The 15,971-nt window shown below is 54.8% G+C and overlaps 1 protein-coding gene across 3 annotated transcripts in view; it reads left to right on the top strand.

The window, feature by feature from the left end:
- LOC137300009 (tonsoku-like protein) overlaps positions 1-15,971 on the top strand; it is a 343,926-nt gene that overhangs the window by 295,407 nt on the left and 32,548 nt on the right. For all 3 annotated transcript variants that reach the window (XM_067969102.1, XM_067969095.1, XM_067969111.1), the window contains 3 exons: positions 3,732-3,895; positions 6,052-6,205; positions 14,228-15,090. In XM_067969102.1, coding sequence (XP_067825203.1) covers positions 3,732-3,895; positions 6,052-6,205; positions 14,228-15,090 — 1,181 coding nt within the window. The remainder of the gene's footprint in view (positions 1-3,731; positions 3,896-6,051; positions 6,206-14,227; positions 15,091-15,971) is intronic.

The following is a 15,971-nucleotide window of genomic DNA, read 5'->3' as shown; positions in this document are numbered from 1 at the left end:
TAACCCTACACTCTCACTGTTAACCCCCTCAGTAACCCTACACTCTCACTATTAACTCCCTCATTAACCCTACACTCTCACTATTAACTCCCTCATTAACCCTACACACTCACTATTAACCCCCTCAGTAACCCTACACTCTCACTATTAACTCCCTCATTAACCCTACACTCTCACTATTAACCCCCTCATTAACCCTACACTCTCACTGTTAACTCCCTCATTAACCCTACACTCTCACTATTAACTCCCTCAGTAACCCTACACTCTCACTATTAACTCCCTCGTTAACCCTACACTCTCACTATTAACTCCCTCATTAACCCTACACTCTCTATTAACTCCCTCATTAACCCTACACTCTCACTATTAACTCCCTCATTAACCCTACACTCTCACTATTAACCCCCTCATTAACCCTACACTCTCACTGTTAACTCCCTCATTAACCCTACACTCTCACTATTAACCCCCTCAGTAACCCTACACTCTCACTATTAACTCCCTCATTAACCCTACACTCTCACTATTAACTCCCTCATTAACCCTACACTCTCACTATTAACTCCCTCATTAACCCTACACTCTCACTATTAACTCCCTCATTAACCCTACACTCTCACTATTAACTCCCTCATTAACCCTACACTCTCACTATTAACCCCCTCAGTAACCCTACACTCTCACTATTAACTCCCTCATTAACCCTACACTCTCACTATTAACTCCCTCATTAACCCTACACTCTCACTATTAACTCCCTCAGTAACCCTACACTCTCACTATTAACTTCCTCATTAACCCTACACTCTCACTATTAACTCCCTCATTAACCCTACACTCTCACTATTAACCCCCTCAGTAACCCTACACTCTCACTATTAACTCCCTCATTAACCCTACACTCTCACTATTAACTCCCTCATTAACCCTACACTCTCACTATTAACCCCCTCATTAACCCTACACTCTCACTATTAACTCCCTCAGTAACCCTACACTCTCACTATTAACTCCCTCAGTAACCCTACACTCTCACTATTAACTCCCTCATTAACCATACACTCTCACTATTAACTCCCTCATTAACCCTACACTCTCACTATTAACCCCCTCAGTAACCCTACACTCTCACTATTAACTCCCTCATTAACCCTACACTCTCACTATTAACTCCCTCATTAACCCTACACTCTCACTATTAACCCCCTCATTAACCCTACACTCTCACTATTAACTCCCTCAGTAACCCTACACTCTCACTATTAACTCCCTCATTAACCCTACACTCTCTATTAACTCCCTCATTAACCCTACACTCTCACTATTAACCCCCTCATTAACCCTACACTCTCACTATTAACTCCCTCATTAACCCTACACTCTCACTATTAACTCCCTCAGTAACCCTACACTCTCACTATTAACTCCCTCATTAACCCTACACTCTCACTATTAACTCCCTCATTAACCCTACACTCTCACTATTAACCCCCTCATTAACCCTACACTCTCACTATTAACTCCCTCATTAACCCTACACTCTCACTATTAACTCCCTCAGTAACCCTACACTCTCACTATTAACCCCCTCATTAACCCTACACTCTCACTATTAACTCCCTCATTAACCCTACACTCTCACTATTAACTCCCTCATTAACCCTACACTCTCACTATTAACTCCCTCAGTAACCCTACACTCTCACTATTAACCCCCTCAGTAACCCTACACTCTCACTATTAACTCCCTCATTAACCCTACACTCTCACTATTAACTCCCTCATTAACCCTACACTCTCACTATTAACTCCCTCAGTAACCCTACACTCTCACTATTAACCCCCTCATTAACCCTACACTCTCACTATTAACCCTCTCAGTAACCCTACACTCTCACTATTAACCCCCTCAGTAACCCTACACTCTCACTATTAACTCCCTCATTAACCCTACACTCTCACCATTAACCCCCTCATTAACCCTACACTCTCACTATTAACCCCCTCAGTAACCCTACACTCTCACTATTAACCCCCTCAGTAACCCTACACTCTCACTATTAACTCCCTCATTAACCCTACACTCTCACTGTTAACTCCCTCAGTAACCCTACACTCTCACTATTAACCCTCTCATTAACCCTACACTCTCACTATTAACTCCCTCATTAACCCTACACTCTCACTATTAACTCCCTCATTAACCCTACACTCTCACTGTTAACCCCCTCAGTAACCCTACACTCTCACTATTAACCCTCTCATTAACCCTACACTCTCACTATTAACTCCCTCATTAACCCTACACTCTCACTATTAACCCTCTCATTAACCCTACACTCTCACTGTTAACCCCCTCAGTAACCCTACACTCTCACTATTAACCCTCTCATTAACCCTACACTCTCACTATTAACTCCCTCATTAACCCTACACTCTCACTATTAACCCCCTCAGTAACCCTACACTCTCACTATTAACTCCCTCATTAACCCTACACTCTCACTATTAACTCCCTCATTAACCTTACACTCCCACTATTAACCCTCTCAGTAACCCTACACTCTCACTGTTAACCCTCTCAGTAACCCTACACTCTCACTGTTAACCCTCTCATTAACCCTACACTCTCACTATTAACTCCCTCATTAACCCTACACTCTCACTATTAACCCCCTCATTAACCCTACACTCTCACTATTAACCCCCTCATTAACCCTACACTCTCACTATTAACCCCCTCAGTAACCCTACACTCTCACTATTAACTCCCTCATTAACCCTACACTCTCGCTATTAACTCCCTCATTAACCCTACACTCTCGCTATTAACTCCCTCATTAACCCTACACTCTCACTATTAACCCCCTCATTAACCCTACACTCTCGCTATTAACCCCCTCATTAACCCTACACTCTCACTATTAACCCTCTCATTAACCCTACACTCTCACTATTAACTCCCTCATTAACCCTACACTCTCACTATTAACCCTCTCATTAACCCTACACTCTCACTGTTAACCCCCTCAGTAACCCTACACTCTCACTATTAACCCTCTCATTAACCCTACACTCTCACTATTAACTCCCTCATTAACCCTACACTCTCACTATTAACCCCCTCAGTAACCCTACACTCTCACTATTAACTCCCTCATTAACCCTACACTCTCACTATTAACTCCCTCATTAACCTTACACTCCCACTATTAACCCTCTCAGTAACCCTACACTCTCACTGTTAACCCTCTCAGTAACCCTACACTCTCACTGTTAACCCTCTCATTAACCCTACACTCTCACTATTAACTCCCTCATTAACCCTACACTCTCACTATTAACCCCCTCATTAACCCTACACTCTCACTATTAACCCCCTCAGTAACCCTACACTCTCACTATTAACTCCCTCATTAACCCTACACTCTCGCTATTAACTCCCTCATTAACCCTACACTCTCGCTATTAACTCCCTCATTAACCCTACACTCTCACTATTAACCCCCTCATTAACCCTACACTCTCGCTATTAACCCCCTCATTAACCCTACACTCTCACTATTAACTCCCTCATTAACCCTACACTCTCACTATTAACCCCCTCAGTATATTAACGGCCTCAGTAACCCTACTCTCATCGTTCACCTCTCTTCTATAATATTCCGGCCAGGACAATGGGAAGACAGCGAACATCTGGGAATATTTCATGGTGTTTCTGTTTGCAGAGGTCGTCCGTCTCCTCTTGGATTCTGGAGCCAATGTTAACAACCCTGATGATGCTTTGTGTTGCGGGATCTCTCCCCTCCATGATGCTTTGTCATGTGGAAAGCTGGAGGTTGCTAAGCTGCTGATTCGCAGAAGGGCGTCACTGACTGTCCGAGATGCTGAGGTGAGTCAAGTGTTTAATGTACCTCATTGTAACATCGACCGAAGCTCTGCAAACCCGGGCTCAAAGCAAGAATGGGACTGACCTGATTGGTAGATATCAATGGAATCAGTGCAGTGGACAGAGAGAAGTTTGTTGATGGGACAGTGTAGAGGGAGCTTTACTCTGTATCTAACCCTGTACCTGCCCTGGGAGTGTTTGATGGGACAGTGTAGAGGGAGCTTTACTCTGTATCTAACCCGTGCTGTACCTGCCCTGGGAGTGTTTGATGGGACAGTGTAGAGGGAGCTTTACTCTGTATCTAACCCTGTACCTGCCCTGGGAGTGTTTGATGGGACAGTGTAGAGGGAGCTTTACTCTGTATCTAACCCTGTACCTGCCCTGGGAGTGTTTGATGGGACAGTGTAGAGGGAGCTTTACTCTGTATCTAACCCTGTACCTGCCCTGGGAGTGTTTGATGGGACAGTGTAGAGGGAGCTTTACTCTGTATCTAACCCTGTACCTGCCCTGGGAGTGTTTGATGGGACAGTGTAGAGGGAGCTTTACTCTGTATCTAACCCGTGCTGTACCTGCCCTGGGAGTGTTTGATGGGACAGTGTAGAGGGAGCTTTACTCTGTATCTAACCTGTGCTGTACCTGCCCTGGGAGTGTTTGATGGGACAGTGTAGAGGGAGCTTTACTCTGTATCTAACCCGTGCTGTACCTGCCCTGGGGGTGTTTGATGGGACAGTGTAGAGGGAGCTTTACTCTGTATCTAACCCTGTACCTGCCCTGGGAGTGTTTGATGGGACAGTGTAGAGGGAGCTTTACTCTGTATCTAACCCTGTACCTGCCCTGGGAGTGTTTGATGGGACAGTGTAGAGGGAGCTTTACTCTGTATCTAACCCGTGCTGCACCTGCCCTGGGAGTGTTTGATGGGACAGTGTAGAGGCAGCTTTACTCTGTATCTAACCCTGTACCTGCCCTGGGAGTGTTTGATGGGACAGTGTAGAGGGAGCTTTACTCTGTATCTAACCCTGTACCTGCCCTGGGAGTGTTTGATGGGACAGTGTAGAGGGAGCTTTACTCTGTATCTAACCCTGTACCTGCCCTGGGAGTGTTTGATGGGACAGTGTAGAGGGAGCTTTACTCTGTATCTAACCCTGTACCTGCCCTGGGGGTGTTTGATGGGACAGTGTAGAGGGAGCTTTACTCTGTATCTAACCCTGTACCTGCCCTGGGAGTGTTTGATGGGACAGTGTAGAGGGAGCTTTACTCTGTATCTAACCCGTGCTGTACCTGCCCTGGGAGTGTTTGATGGGACAGTGTAGAGAGAGCTTTACTCTGTATCTAACCCGTGCTGTACCTGCCCTGGGAGTGTTTGATGGGACAGTGTAGAGGGAGCTTTACTCTGTATCTAACCCGTGCTGTACCTGCCCTGGGAGTGTTTGATGGGACGGTGTAGAGGGAGCTTTACTCTGTATCTAACCCGTGCTGTACCTGCCCTGGGAGTATTTGATGGGACAGTGTAGAGGGAGCTTCACTCTGTATCTAACCCGTGCTGTACCTGCCCTGGGAGTGTTTGATGGGACAGTGTAGAGGGAGCTTTACTCTGTATCTAACCCGTGCTGTACCTGCCCTGGGAGTGTTTGATGGGACAGTGTAGAGGGAGCTTTACTCTGTATCTAACCCTGTACCTGCCCTGGGAGTGTTTGATGGGACAGTGCAGAGGGAGCTTTACTCTGTATCTAACCCGTGCTGTACCTTACATCGTTACAGTTACATCGAGTCTACAGCACAGAAACAGGCCATCCAGCCAGTTAGTCCCACTCCCCCGCCCTATCCCCGTAGCCCTGCAAATTTTTTCCCTTCAAGTATTTATCCAGTTCCCTTTTGAAGGCCACGATTGAATCTGCCTCCACCACCCCCTCGGGCAGTGCATTCCAGATCCTGACCACTCGCTGTGTAAAAAAGTTTTTCCTCATGTCACCATTGGTTCTTTTACCAATCACCTTAAATCTGTGTCCCTCTGGTTCTCGACCCTTCCGCCAATGGGAACAGTTCCTCTTTAGTTACTTTATCTGAACCCTTCATGATTTTAACTTCCTGAACGATTTTGTTCTGTCGGTAGATTTTAAATTTGTTTTTTTAAAACTGTTGGCGAGTTCCTCTCCCCACAGGGTCACACTCTTGCAGATTACTTCAACGAATGGACCAGTCATTTCAAAGAAGAGCCAGACCCGGAGACAGCACAGAAATGGGCGGAGATATCGGAACTCCTGAGGACAGACTCTGAACATGAGTGTTCCACCAACACAACTCCCTCACAAACAGGTGAGTGAATGGAGAAAGGGAAAGACCGGCATTACAACAGCACCTTTCACAACCTCAGGACGTCCCAAAGCGCTTCACAGCCAATGAAGTACCTTTTGAAGTTTAGTCACTGTTGCAATGCAAGAAACGCAGCAGCCAATTTGCGCACAGCAAGATCCCACAAACAGCAATGTGATAAATGACCAGATAATCTGTTTTTAGTGATGTTGGTTGAGGGATAAATATTGGCCCCAGGACACTGGGGGAGAACTCCCCACTGCTCTTCTTCGAAATAGTGTCCGTGGGATCTTTTACCTCCACCTGAGAGGGCAGACGGGGCCTCGGTTTAATGTCCCATCCGAAAGATGGCACCTCCGACAGTGCAGCGCTCCCTCAGTACTGACCGTCCGACAGTGCAGCGCTCCCTCAGTACTGACCGTCCGACAGTGCAGCGCTCCCTCAGTACCGACCCTCCGACAGTGCAGCACTCCCTCAGTACCGACCCTCCGACAGTGCAGCGCTCCATCAGTACTGACCCTCCGACAGTGCGGCGCTCCCTCAGTACTGACCCTCCGACAGTGCGGCGCTCCCTCAGTACTGACCCTCCGACAGTGCAGCGCTCCCTCAGTACTGACCCTCCGACAGTGCAGCCCTCCCTCAGTACTGACCCTCCGACAGTGCAGCACTCCCTCAGTACTGACCCTCCGACAGTGCAGCGCTCCCTCAGTACTGACCCTCCGACAGTGCGGCGCTCCCTCAGTACTGACCCTCCGACAGTGCAGCGCTCCCTCAGCACCGACCCTCCGACAGTGCAGCGCTCCCTCAGTACTGACCCTCCGACAGTGCAGCGCTCCCTCAGTACTGACCCTCCGACAGTGCAGCGCTCCCTCAGTACTGACCCTCCGACAGTGCAGCACTCCCTCAGTACTGACCCTCCCACAGTGCGGCACTCCCTCAGTACTGACCCTCCGACAGTGCAGCGCTCCCTCAGTACTGACCCTCCGACAGTGCAGCGCTCCCTCAGTACTGACCCTCCGACAGTGCAGCACTCCCTCAGTACTGACCCTCCGACAGTGCAGCGCTCCCTCAGTACTGACCCTCCGACAGTGCAGCGCTCCCTCAGTACTGACCCTCCGACAGTGCAGCGCTCCCTCAGTACTGACCCTCCGACAGTGCAGCGCTCCCTCAGTACTGACCCTCCGACAGTGCAGCGCTCCCTCAGTACTGACCCTCCGACAGTGCAGCGCTCCCTCAGTACTGACCCTCCGACAGTGCAGCGCTCCCTCAGTACGGACACTCCGACAGTGCAGCGCTCCCTCAGTACCGACCCTCCGACAGTGCGGCGCTCCCTCAGTACCGACCCTCCGACAGTGCAGCGCTCCCTCAGTACCGACCCTCCGACAGTGCAGCGCTCCCTCAGGACCGACCCTCCGACAGTGCAGCTCTCCCTCAGTACCGACCCTCCGACAGTGCAGCGCTCCATCAGTACTGACCCTCCGACAGTGCGGCGCTCCCTCAGTACTGACCCTCCGACAGTGCGGCGCTCCCTCAGTACTGACCCTCCGACAGTGCAGCGCTCCCTCAGTACTGACCCTCCGACAGTGCAGCCCTCCCTCAGTACTGACCCTCCGACAGTGCAGCACTCCCTCAGTACTGACCCTCCGACAGTGCAGCGCTCCCTCAGTACTGACCCTCCGACAGTGCGGCGCTCCCTCAGTACTGACCCTCCGACAGTGCAGCGCTCCCTCAGTACTGACCCTCCGACAGTGCAGCGCTCCCTCAGTACTGACCCTCCGACAGTGCAGCGCTCCCTCAGTACTGACCCTCCGACAGTGCAGCGCTCACTCGGTACTGACCCTCCGACAGTGCAGCGCTCCCTCAGTACTGACCCTCCGACAGTGCAGCGCTCCCTCAGTACTGACCCTCCGACAGTGCAGCGCTCCCTCAGTACTGACCCTCCGACAGTGCGGCACTCCCTCAGTACTGACCCTCCGACAGTGCAGCGCTCCCTCAGTACTGACCCTCCGACAGTGCAGCCCTCCCTCAGTACTGACCCTCCGACAGTGCGGCGCTCCCTCAGTACTGACCCTCCGACATTGCTGCACTCCCTCAGTACTGACCCTCCGACAGTGCAGCGCTCCCTCAGTACTGACCCTCCGACAGTGCAGCCCTCCCTCAGTACTGACCCTCCGACAGTGCAGCGCTCCCTCAGTACTGACCCTCCGACAGTGCTGCACTCCCTCAGTACTGACCCTCCGACAGTGCAGCGCTCCCTCAGTACTGACCCTCCGACAGTGCGGCGCTCCCTCAGTACTGACCCTCCGACAGTGCGGCGCTCCCTCAGTACTGACCCTCCGACAGTTCGGCACTCCCTCAGTACTGACCCTCCGACAGTGCAGCGCTCCCTCAGTACTGACCCTCCGACAGTGCAGCGCTCCCTCGGTACTGACCCTCCGACAGTGCAGCGCTCCCTCAGTACTGACCCTCCGACAGTGCAGCGCTCCCTCAGTACTGACCCTCCGACAGTGCGGCGCTCCCTCAGTACTGACCCTCCGACAGTGCGGCGCTCCCTCAGTACTGACCCTCCGACAGTGCGGCGCTCCCTCAGTACTGACCCTCCGACAGTGCAGCGCTCCCTCAGTCCTGACCCTCCGACAGTGCAGCGCTCCCTCAGTACTGACCCTCCGACAGTGCGGCCCTCCCTCAGTACTGACCCTCCGACAGTGCAGCGCTCCCTCAGTCCTGACCCTCCGACAGTGCAGCGCTCCCTCAGTACTGACCCTCCGACAGTGCGGCCCTCCCTCAGTACTGACCCTCCGACAGTGCAGCGCTCCCTCAGTACTGACCCTCCGACAGTGCTGCACTCCCTCAGTACTGACCCTCCGACAGTGCAGCGCTCCCTCAGTACTGACCCTCCGACAGTGCAGCGCTCCCTCAGTACTGACCCTCCGACAGTGCGGCGCTCCCTCAGTACTGACCCTCCGACAGTGCGGCGCTCCCTCAGTACTGACCCTCCGACAGTTCGGCACTCCCTCAGTACTGACCCTCCGACAGTGCAGCGCTCCCTCAGTACTGACCCTCCGACAGTGCAGCGCTCCCTCAGTACTGACCCTCCGACAGTGCGGCGCTCCCTCAGTACTGACCCTCCGACAGTGCGGCGCTCCCTCAGTACTGACCCTCCGACAGTGCGGCGCTCCCTCAGTACTGACCCTCCGACATTGCTGCACTCCCTCAGTACTGACCCTCCGACAGTGCAGCGCTCCCTCAGTACTGACCCTCCGACAGTGCAGCCCTCCCTCAGTACTGACCCTCCGACAGTGCAGCGCTCCCTCAGTACTGACCCTCCGACAGTGCTGCACTCCCTCAGTACTGACCCTCCGACAGTGCAGCGCTCCCTCAGTACTGACCCTCCGACAGTGCGGCGCTCCCTCAGTACTGACCCTCCGACAGTGCAGCGCTCCCTCAGTACTGACCCTCCGACAGTTCGGCACTCCCTCAGTACTGACCCTCCGACAGTGCAGCGCTCCCTCAGTACTGACCCTCCGACAATGCAGCGCTCCCTCAGTACTGACCCTCCGACAGTGCAGCACTCCCTCAGTACTGACCCTCCGACAGTGCAGCGCTCCCTCAGTACTGACCCTCCGACAGTGCGGCGCTCCCTCAGTACTGACCCTCCGACAGTGCAGCGCTCCCTCAGTACTGACCCTCCGACAGTGCAGCGCTCCCTCAGTACTGACCCTCCGACAGTGCAGCGCTCCCTCAGTACTGACCCTCCGACAGTGCAGCGCTCACTCGGTACTGACCCTCCGACAGTGCAGCGCTCCCTCAGTACTGACCCTCCGACTGTGCAGCGCTCCCTCAGTACTGACGCTCCGACAGTGCAGCGCTCCCTCAGTACTGACCCTCCGACAGTGCGGCACTCCCTCAGTACTGACCCTCCGACAGTGCAGCGCTCCCTCAGTACTGACCCTCCGACAGTGCAGCCCTCCCTCAGTACTGACCCTCCGACAGTGCAGCACTCCCTCAGTACTGACCCTCCGACAGTGCAGCGCTCCCTCAGTACTGACCCTCCGACAGTGCGGCGCTCCCTCAGTACTGACCCTCCGACAGTGCGGCGCTCCCTCAGTACTGACCCTCCGACAGTGCAGCGCTCCCTCAGTACTGACCCTCCGACAGTGCAGCGCTCCCTCAGTACTGACCCTCCGACAGTGCAGCGCTCCCTCAGTACTGACCCTCCGACAGTGCAGCACTCCCTCAGTACTGACCCTCCGACAGTGCAGCGCTCCCTCAGTACTGACCCTCCGACAGTGCAGCCCTCCCTCAGTACTGACCCTCCGACAGTGCAGCACTCCCTCAGTACTGACCCTCCGACAGTGCAGCGCTCCCTCAGTACTGACCCTCCGACAGTGCGGCGCTCCCTCAGTACTGACCCTCCGACAGTGCGGCGCTCCCTCAGTACTGACCCTCCGACAGTGCAGCGCTCCCTCAGTACTGACCCTCCGACAGTGCAGCGCTCCCTCGGTACTGACCCTCCGACAGTGCAGCGCTCCCTCAGTACTGACCCTCCGACAGTGCGGCGCTCCCTCAGTACTGACCCTCCGACAGTGCGGCGCTCCCTCAGTACTGACCCTCCGACAGTGCAGCGCTCCCTCAGTACTGACCCTCCGACAGTGCAGCGCTCCCTCAGTCCTGACCCTCCGACAGTGCAGCGCTCCCTCAGTACTGACCCTCCGACAGTGCGGCCCTCCCTCAGTACTGACCCTCCGACAGTGCAGCGCTCCCTCAGTACTGACCCTCCGACAGTGCTGCACTCCCTCAGTACTGACCCTCCGACAGTGCAGCGCTCCCTCAGTACTGACCCTCCGACAGTGCAGCGCTCCCTCAGTACTGACCCTCCGACAGTGCGGCGCTCCCTCAGTACTGACCCTCCGACAGTGCAGCGCTCCCTCAGTACTGACCCTCCGACAGTTCGGCACTCCCTCAGTACTGACCCTCCGACAGTGCAGCGCTCCCTCAGTACTGACCCTCCGACAGTGCGGCGCTCCCTCAGTACTGACCCTCCGACAGTGCAGCGCTCCCTCAGTACTGACCCTCCGACAGTTCGGCACTCCCTCAGTACTGACCCTCCGACAGTGCAGCACTCCCTCAGTACTGACCCTCCGACAGTGCGGCGCTCCCTCAGTACTGACCCTCCGACAGTGCAGCGCTCCCTCAGTACTGACCCTCCGACAGTGCGGCGCTCCCTCAGTACTGACCCTCCGACAGTGCGGCGCTCCCTCAGTACTGACCCTCCGACAGTGCGGCGCTCCCTCAGTACTGACCCTCCGACATTGCTGCACTCCCTCAGTACTGACCCTCCGACAGTGCAGCGCTCCCTCAGTACTGACCCTCCGACAGTGCAGCCCTCCCTCAGTACTGACCCTCCGACAGTGCAGCGCTCCCTCAGTACTGACCCTCCGACAGTGCTGCACTCCCTCAGTACTGACCCTCCGACAGTTCGGCACTCCCTCAGTACTGACCCTCCGACAGTGCAGCGCTCCCTCAGTACTGACCCTCCGACAGTGCAGCGCTCCCTCAGTACTGACCCTCCGACAGTGCGGCGCTCCCTCAGTACTGACCCTCCGACAGTGCGGCGCTCCCTCAGTACTGACCCTCCGACAGTGCGGCGCTCCCTCAGTACTGACCCTCCGACATTGCAGCGCTCCCTCAGTACTGACCCTCCGACAGTTCGGCACTCCCTCAGTACTGACCCTCCGACAGTGCAGCGCTCCCTCAGTACTGACCCTCCGACAGTGCAGCGCTCCCTCAGTACTGACCCTCCGACAGTGCGGCGCTCCCTCAGTACTGACCCTCCGACAGTGCGGCGCTCCCTCAGTACTGACCCTCCGACATTGCTGCACTCCCTCAGTACTGACCCTCCGACAGTGCAGCGCTCCCTCAGTACTGACCCTCCGACAGTGCAGCCCTCCCTCAGTACTGACCCTCCGACAGTGCAGCCCTCCCTCAGTACTGACCCTCCGACAGTGCAGCGCTCCCTCAGTACTGACCCTCCGACAGTGCTGCACTCCCTCAGTACTGACCCTCCGACAGTGCAGCGCTCCCTCAGTACTGACCCTCCGACAGTGCTGCGCTCCCTCAGTACTGACCCTCCGACAGTGCAGCGCTCCCTCAGTACTGACCCTCCGACAGTTCGGCACTCCCTCAGTACTGACCCTCCGACAGTGCAGCGCTCCCTCAGTACTGACCCTCCGACAGTGCAGCGCTCCCTCAGTACTGACCCTCCGACAGTGCAGCACTCCCTCAGTACTGACCCTCCGACAGTGCAGCGCTCCCTCAGTACTGACCCTCCGACAGTGCGGCGCTCCCTCAGTACTGACCCTCCGACAGTGCAGCGCTCCCTCAGTACTGACCCTCCGACAGTGCAGCGCTCACTCAGTACTGACCCTCCGACAGTGCAGCGCTCCCTCAGTACTGACCCTCCGACAGTGCAGCGCTCACTCGGTACTGACCCTCCGACAGTGCAGCGCTCCCTCAGTACTGACCCTCCGACAGTGCAGCGCTCCCTCAGTACTGACCCTCCGACAGTGCAGCCCTCCCTCAGTACTGACCCTCCGACAGTGCAGCACTCCCTCAGTACTGACCCTCCGACAGTGCAGCGCTCCCTCAGTACTGACCCTCCGACAGTGCGGCGCTCCCTCAGTACTGACCCTCCGACAGTGCGGCGCTCCCTCAGTACTGACCCTCCGACAGTGCAGCGCTCCCTCAGTACTGACCCTCCGACAGTGCAGCGCTCCCTCGGTACTGACCCTCCGACAGTGCAGCGCTCCCTCGGTACTGACCCTCCGACAGTGCAGCGCTCCCTCAGTACTGACCCTCCGACAGTGCGGCGCTCCCTCAGTACTGACCCTCCGACATTGCTGCACTCCCTCAGTACTGACCCTCCGACAGTGCAGCGCTCCCTCAGTACTGACCCTCCGACAGTGCAGCCCTCCCTCAGTACTGACCCTCCGACAGTGCAGCGCTCCCTCAGTACTGACCCTCCGACAGTGCTGCACTCCCTCAGTACTGACCCTCCGACAGTGCAGCGCTCCCTCAGTACTGACCCTCCGACAGTGCGGCGCTCCCTCAGTACTGACCCTCCGACAGTGCAGCGCTCCCTCAGTACTGACCCTCCGACAGTTCGGCACTCCCTCAGTACTGACCCTCCGACAGTGCAGCGCTCCCTCAGTACTGACCCTCCGACAGTGCAGCGCTCCCTCAGTACTGACCCTCCGACAGTGCGGCGCTCCCTCAGTACTGACCCTCCGACACTGCGGCGCTCCCTCAGTACTGACCCTCCGACAGTGCGGCGCTCCCTCAGTACTGACCCTCCGACATTGCTGCACTCCCTCAGTACTGACCCTCCGACAGTGCAGCGCTCCCTCAGTACTGACCCTCCGACAGTGCAGCCCTCCCTCAGTACTGACCCTCCGACAGTGCAGCGCTCCCTCAGTACTGACCCTCCGACAGTGCTGCACTCCCTCAGTACTGACCCTCCGACAGTGCAGCGCTCCCTCAGTACTGACCCTCCGACAGTGCAGCGCTCCCTCAGTACTGACCCTCCGACAGTGCGGCCCTCCCTCAGTACTGACCCTCCGACAGTGCGGCACTCCCTCAGTACCGCACTGGGAGTGTCGGCCTGGATTATGGGCTCCAGTCTCTGGAGTGGGACTTTAACCCACGACCCTCTGACTCGGAGACGAATTGAAAACCTTACCTTTTGCTCAAAGAAAATCTCCTGAGTTTATAATCTAATAATCTTAATCTGCAGCCATCAGTTGTGTTACTGTATAAAATGGAGGACGAATTTGCAGAAGTATTTTTACCAAACTTTAGATTGAAAGTGTTTGTAAAAGATGAGTTCAGTTGCGGTCTGTTCGCTCTTGCGATGCTGCATGAATACTCACGTCCTGTTGGTGGGAGGTGATTTCCTCTTTGTTTGGAAGCTGATTGCCTTTTTGATTTTTTGTTATTTTTGATCTGAATTTGTCCTTTGCGCTCCAGGAGCAGAAGTGAATCCGTCCACTCAGGACTTCCGATATCTGTGCAGGGACTTGTTTGACAGTGAGAGTTCTCCACCCTCTGGTTCCCTGTCTTCACCTGACAACGCCTTGGGATACTGCCAGCGAGGGGAGCGATCGGGCCTTCGAGACAGGGCAAATCCACCCGCAGGAAACGAGAGCTGCCCTGGAGCGAGAGCATGCCCGAAGGCTGCCAGCTGGCTGCCCTTGCGGTCGAGGAAGGTCGGATTTGCTGATCCTCCGAGGCCGTGCTCATCAACTGCGACCAACGCTCGGTCTTCGGAAGAAGACGACGACTTCATGCCCTCTCCCAGACCGTACAAGAAACTGCGTCCTCTCTTCGGTCAGAGTTCGCCAGCCGGCCAAAGCAGCACTGAAGCTTCAAGCGGACACAGATCTTTTAACTGCCGTTCCGCCCCTGATCAGCAGAGAGAGGCGGCGACAGATCGCGCTGGGACGATATCGTCAGCCGAAGACAGCCACACCTCAGCACACGCAACACTGAACATTTCATCCGATGATCAAACACAACCCTCCCTCGACGACCCATCACCCAGCTACAGATCCACCTCACCTCCGGAGGGCGGCCGCCTGGATGATGGCTGGCTGCAAGTTGACCGAAGCAGGACTCGGCCCGAAGCAGCGCAGGTGGTGCGCGCACCGATGGCGGGAGGGGCTCGAGGCAGCAGCCCGAACGGTGGGCAGACCGGTGCGGACTTCCTGAGGCGGCCCAGTTCAGACATTCCCGCACAGACCAGTGCGAGTCCGTCCCCGTCTCAACCTGCCAACAGGACAATGTGCAAGACTCCTGCCAGCAGCGCCATGGCAACATCGTCCCGATCTCAGGTAACGTACAGTCCATGTCACCCTCGGGAACATTCCTGACTGGTATTTCAGGGAATGTCATTGGGAAAAGAGCCCCAAACGGCCTCAGACTCGATAACCCATGAACACAGCTTTCCCTCGTGCGTTTGGTGTCAAAGAGGGCTGTTGGGAGCAGACTATCAGTGCTGTACCTGCTTTTATTTTTATTACGTTGATAATATCGATATTGGATAAATACTTGAAGGGGAGAAATTTGCAGGGTTATGGGGAAAGAGCAGGGGGGAGTGGGACTAATTGGACAGCTCTTTCAAAGAGCCAGCACAGGCACGATGGGCCGAATAGCCTCGTGTTGTGCTGTGTGATTCTGTGATACCATTTAAGAACATAAGAACATAAGAAATAGGAGCAGGAGTAAGCCAATCGGCCCCTCGAGCCTGCTCCGCCATTCAATAAGATCATGGCTGATCTGGTCCTAACCTCAAATCTAAATTCATGTCCAATTTCCTGCCCGCTCCCCGTAACCCCTAATTCCCTTTACTTCTAGGAAACTGTCCATTTCTGTTTTAAATTTATTTAATGATGTAGCTTCCACAGCTTCCTGGGGCAGCAAATTCCACAGACCTACTACCCTCTGAGTGAAGAAGTTTCTCCTCATCTCAGTTTTGAAAGAGCAGCCCCTTATTCTAAGATAATGCCCCCTAGTTCTAGTTTCACCCATCCTTGGGAACATCCTTACTGCATCCACCCGATCAAGCCCCTTCACAATCTTATATGTTTCAATAAGATCGCCTCTCATTCTTCTGAACTCCAATGAGTAGAGTCCCAATCTACTCAACCTCTCCTCATATGTCCACCCCCTCATCCCCGGGATTAACCGAGTGAACCTTCTTTGTACTGCCTCG

This window comes from Heptranchias perlo, chromosome 2, assembly GCF_035084215.1.
Source record: "Heptranchias perlo isolate sHepPer1 chromosome 2, sHepPer1.hap1, whole genome shotgun sequence".
Lineage (NCBI taxonomy): Eukaryota > Metazoa > Chordata > Chondrichthyes > Hexanchiformes > Hexanchidae > Heptranchias > Heptranchias perlo.
The sequence above is the reverse complement of the archived record's forward strand: the minus strand, read 5'-3'. Positions and strand labels throughout refer to the sequence as shown.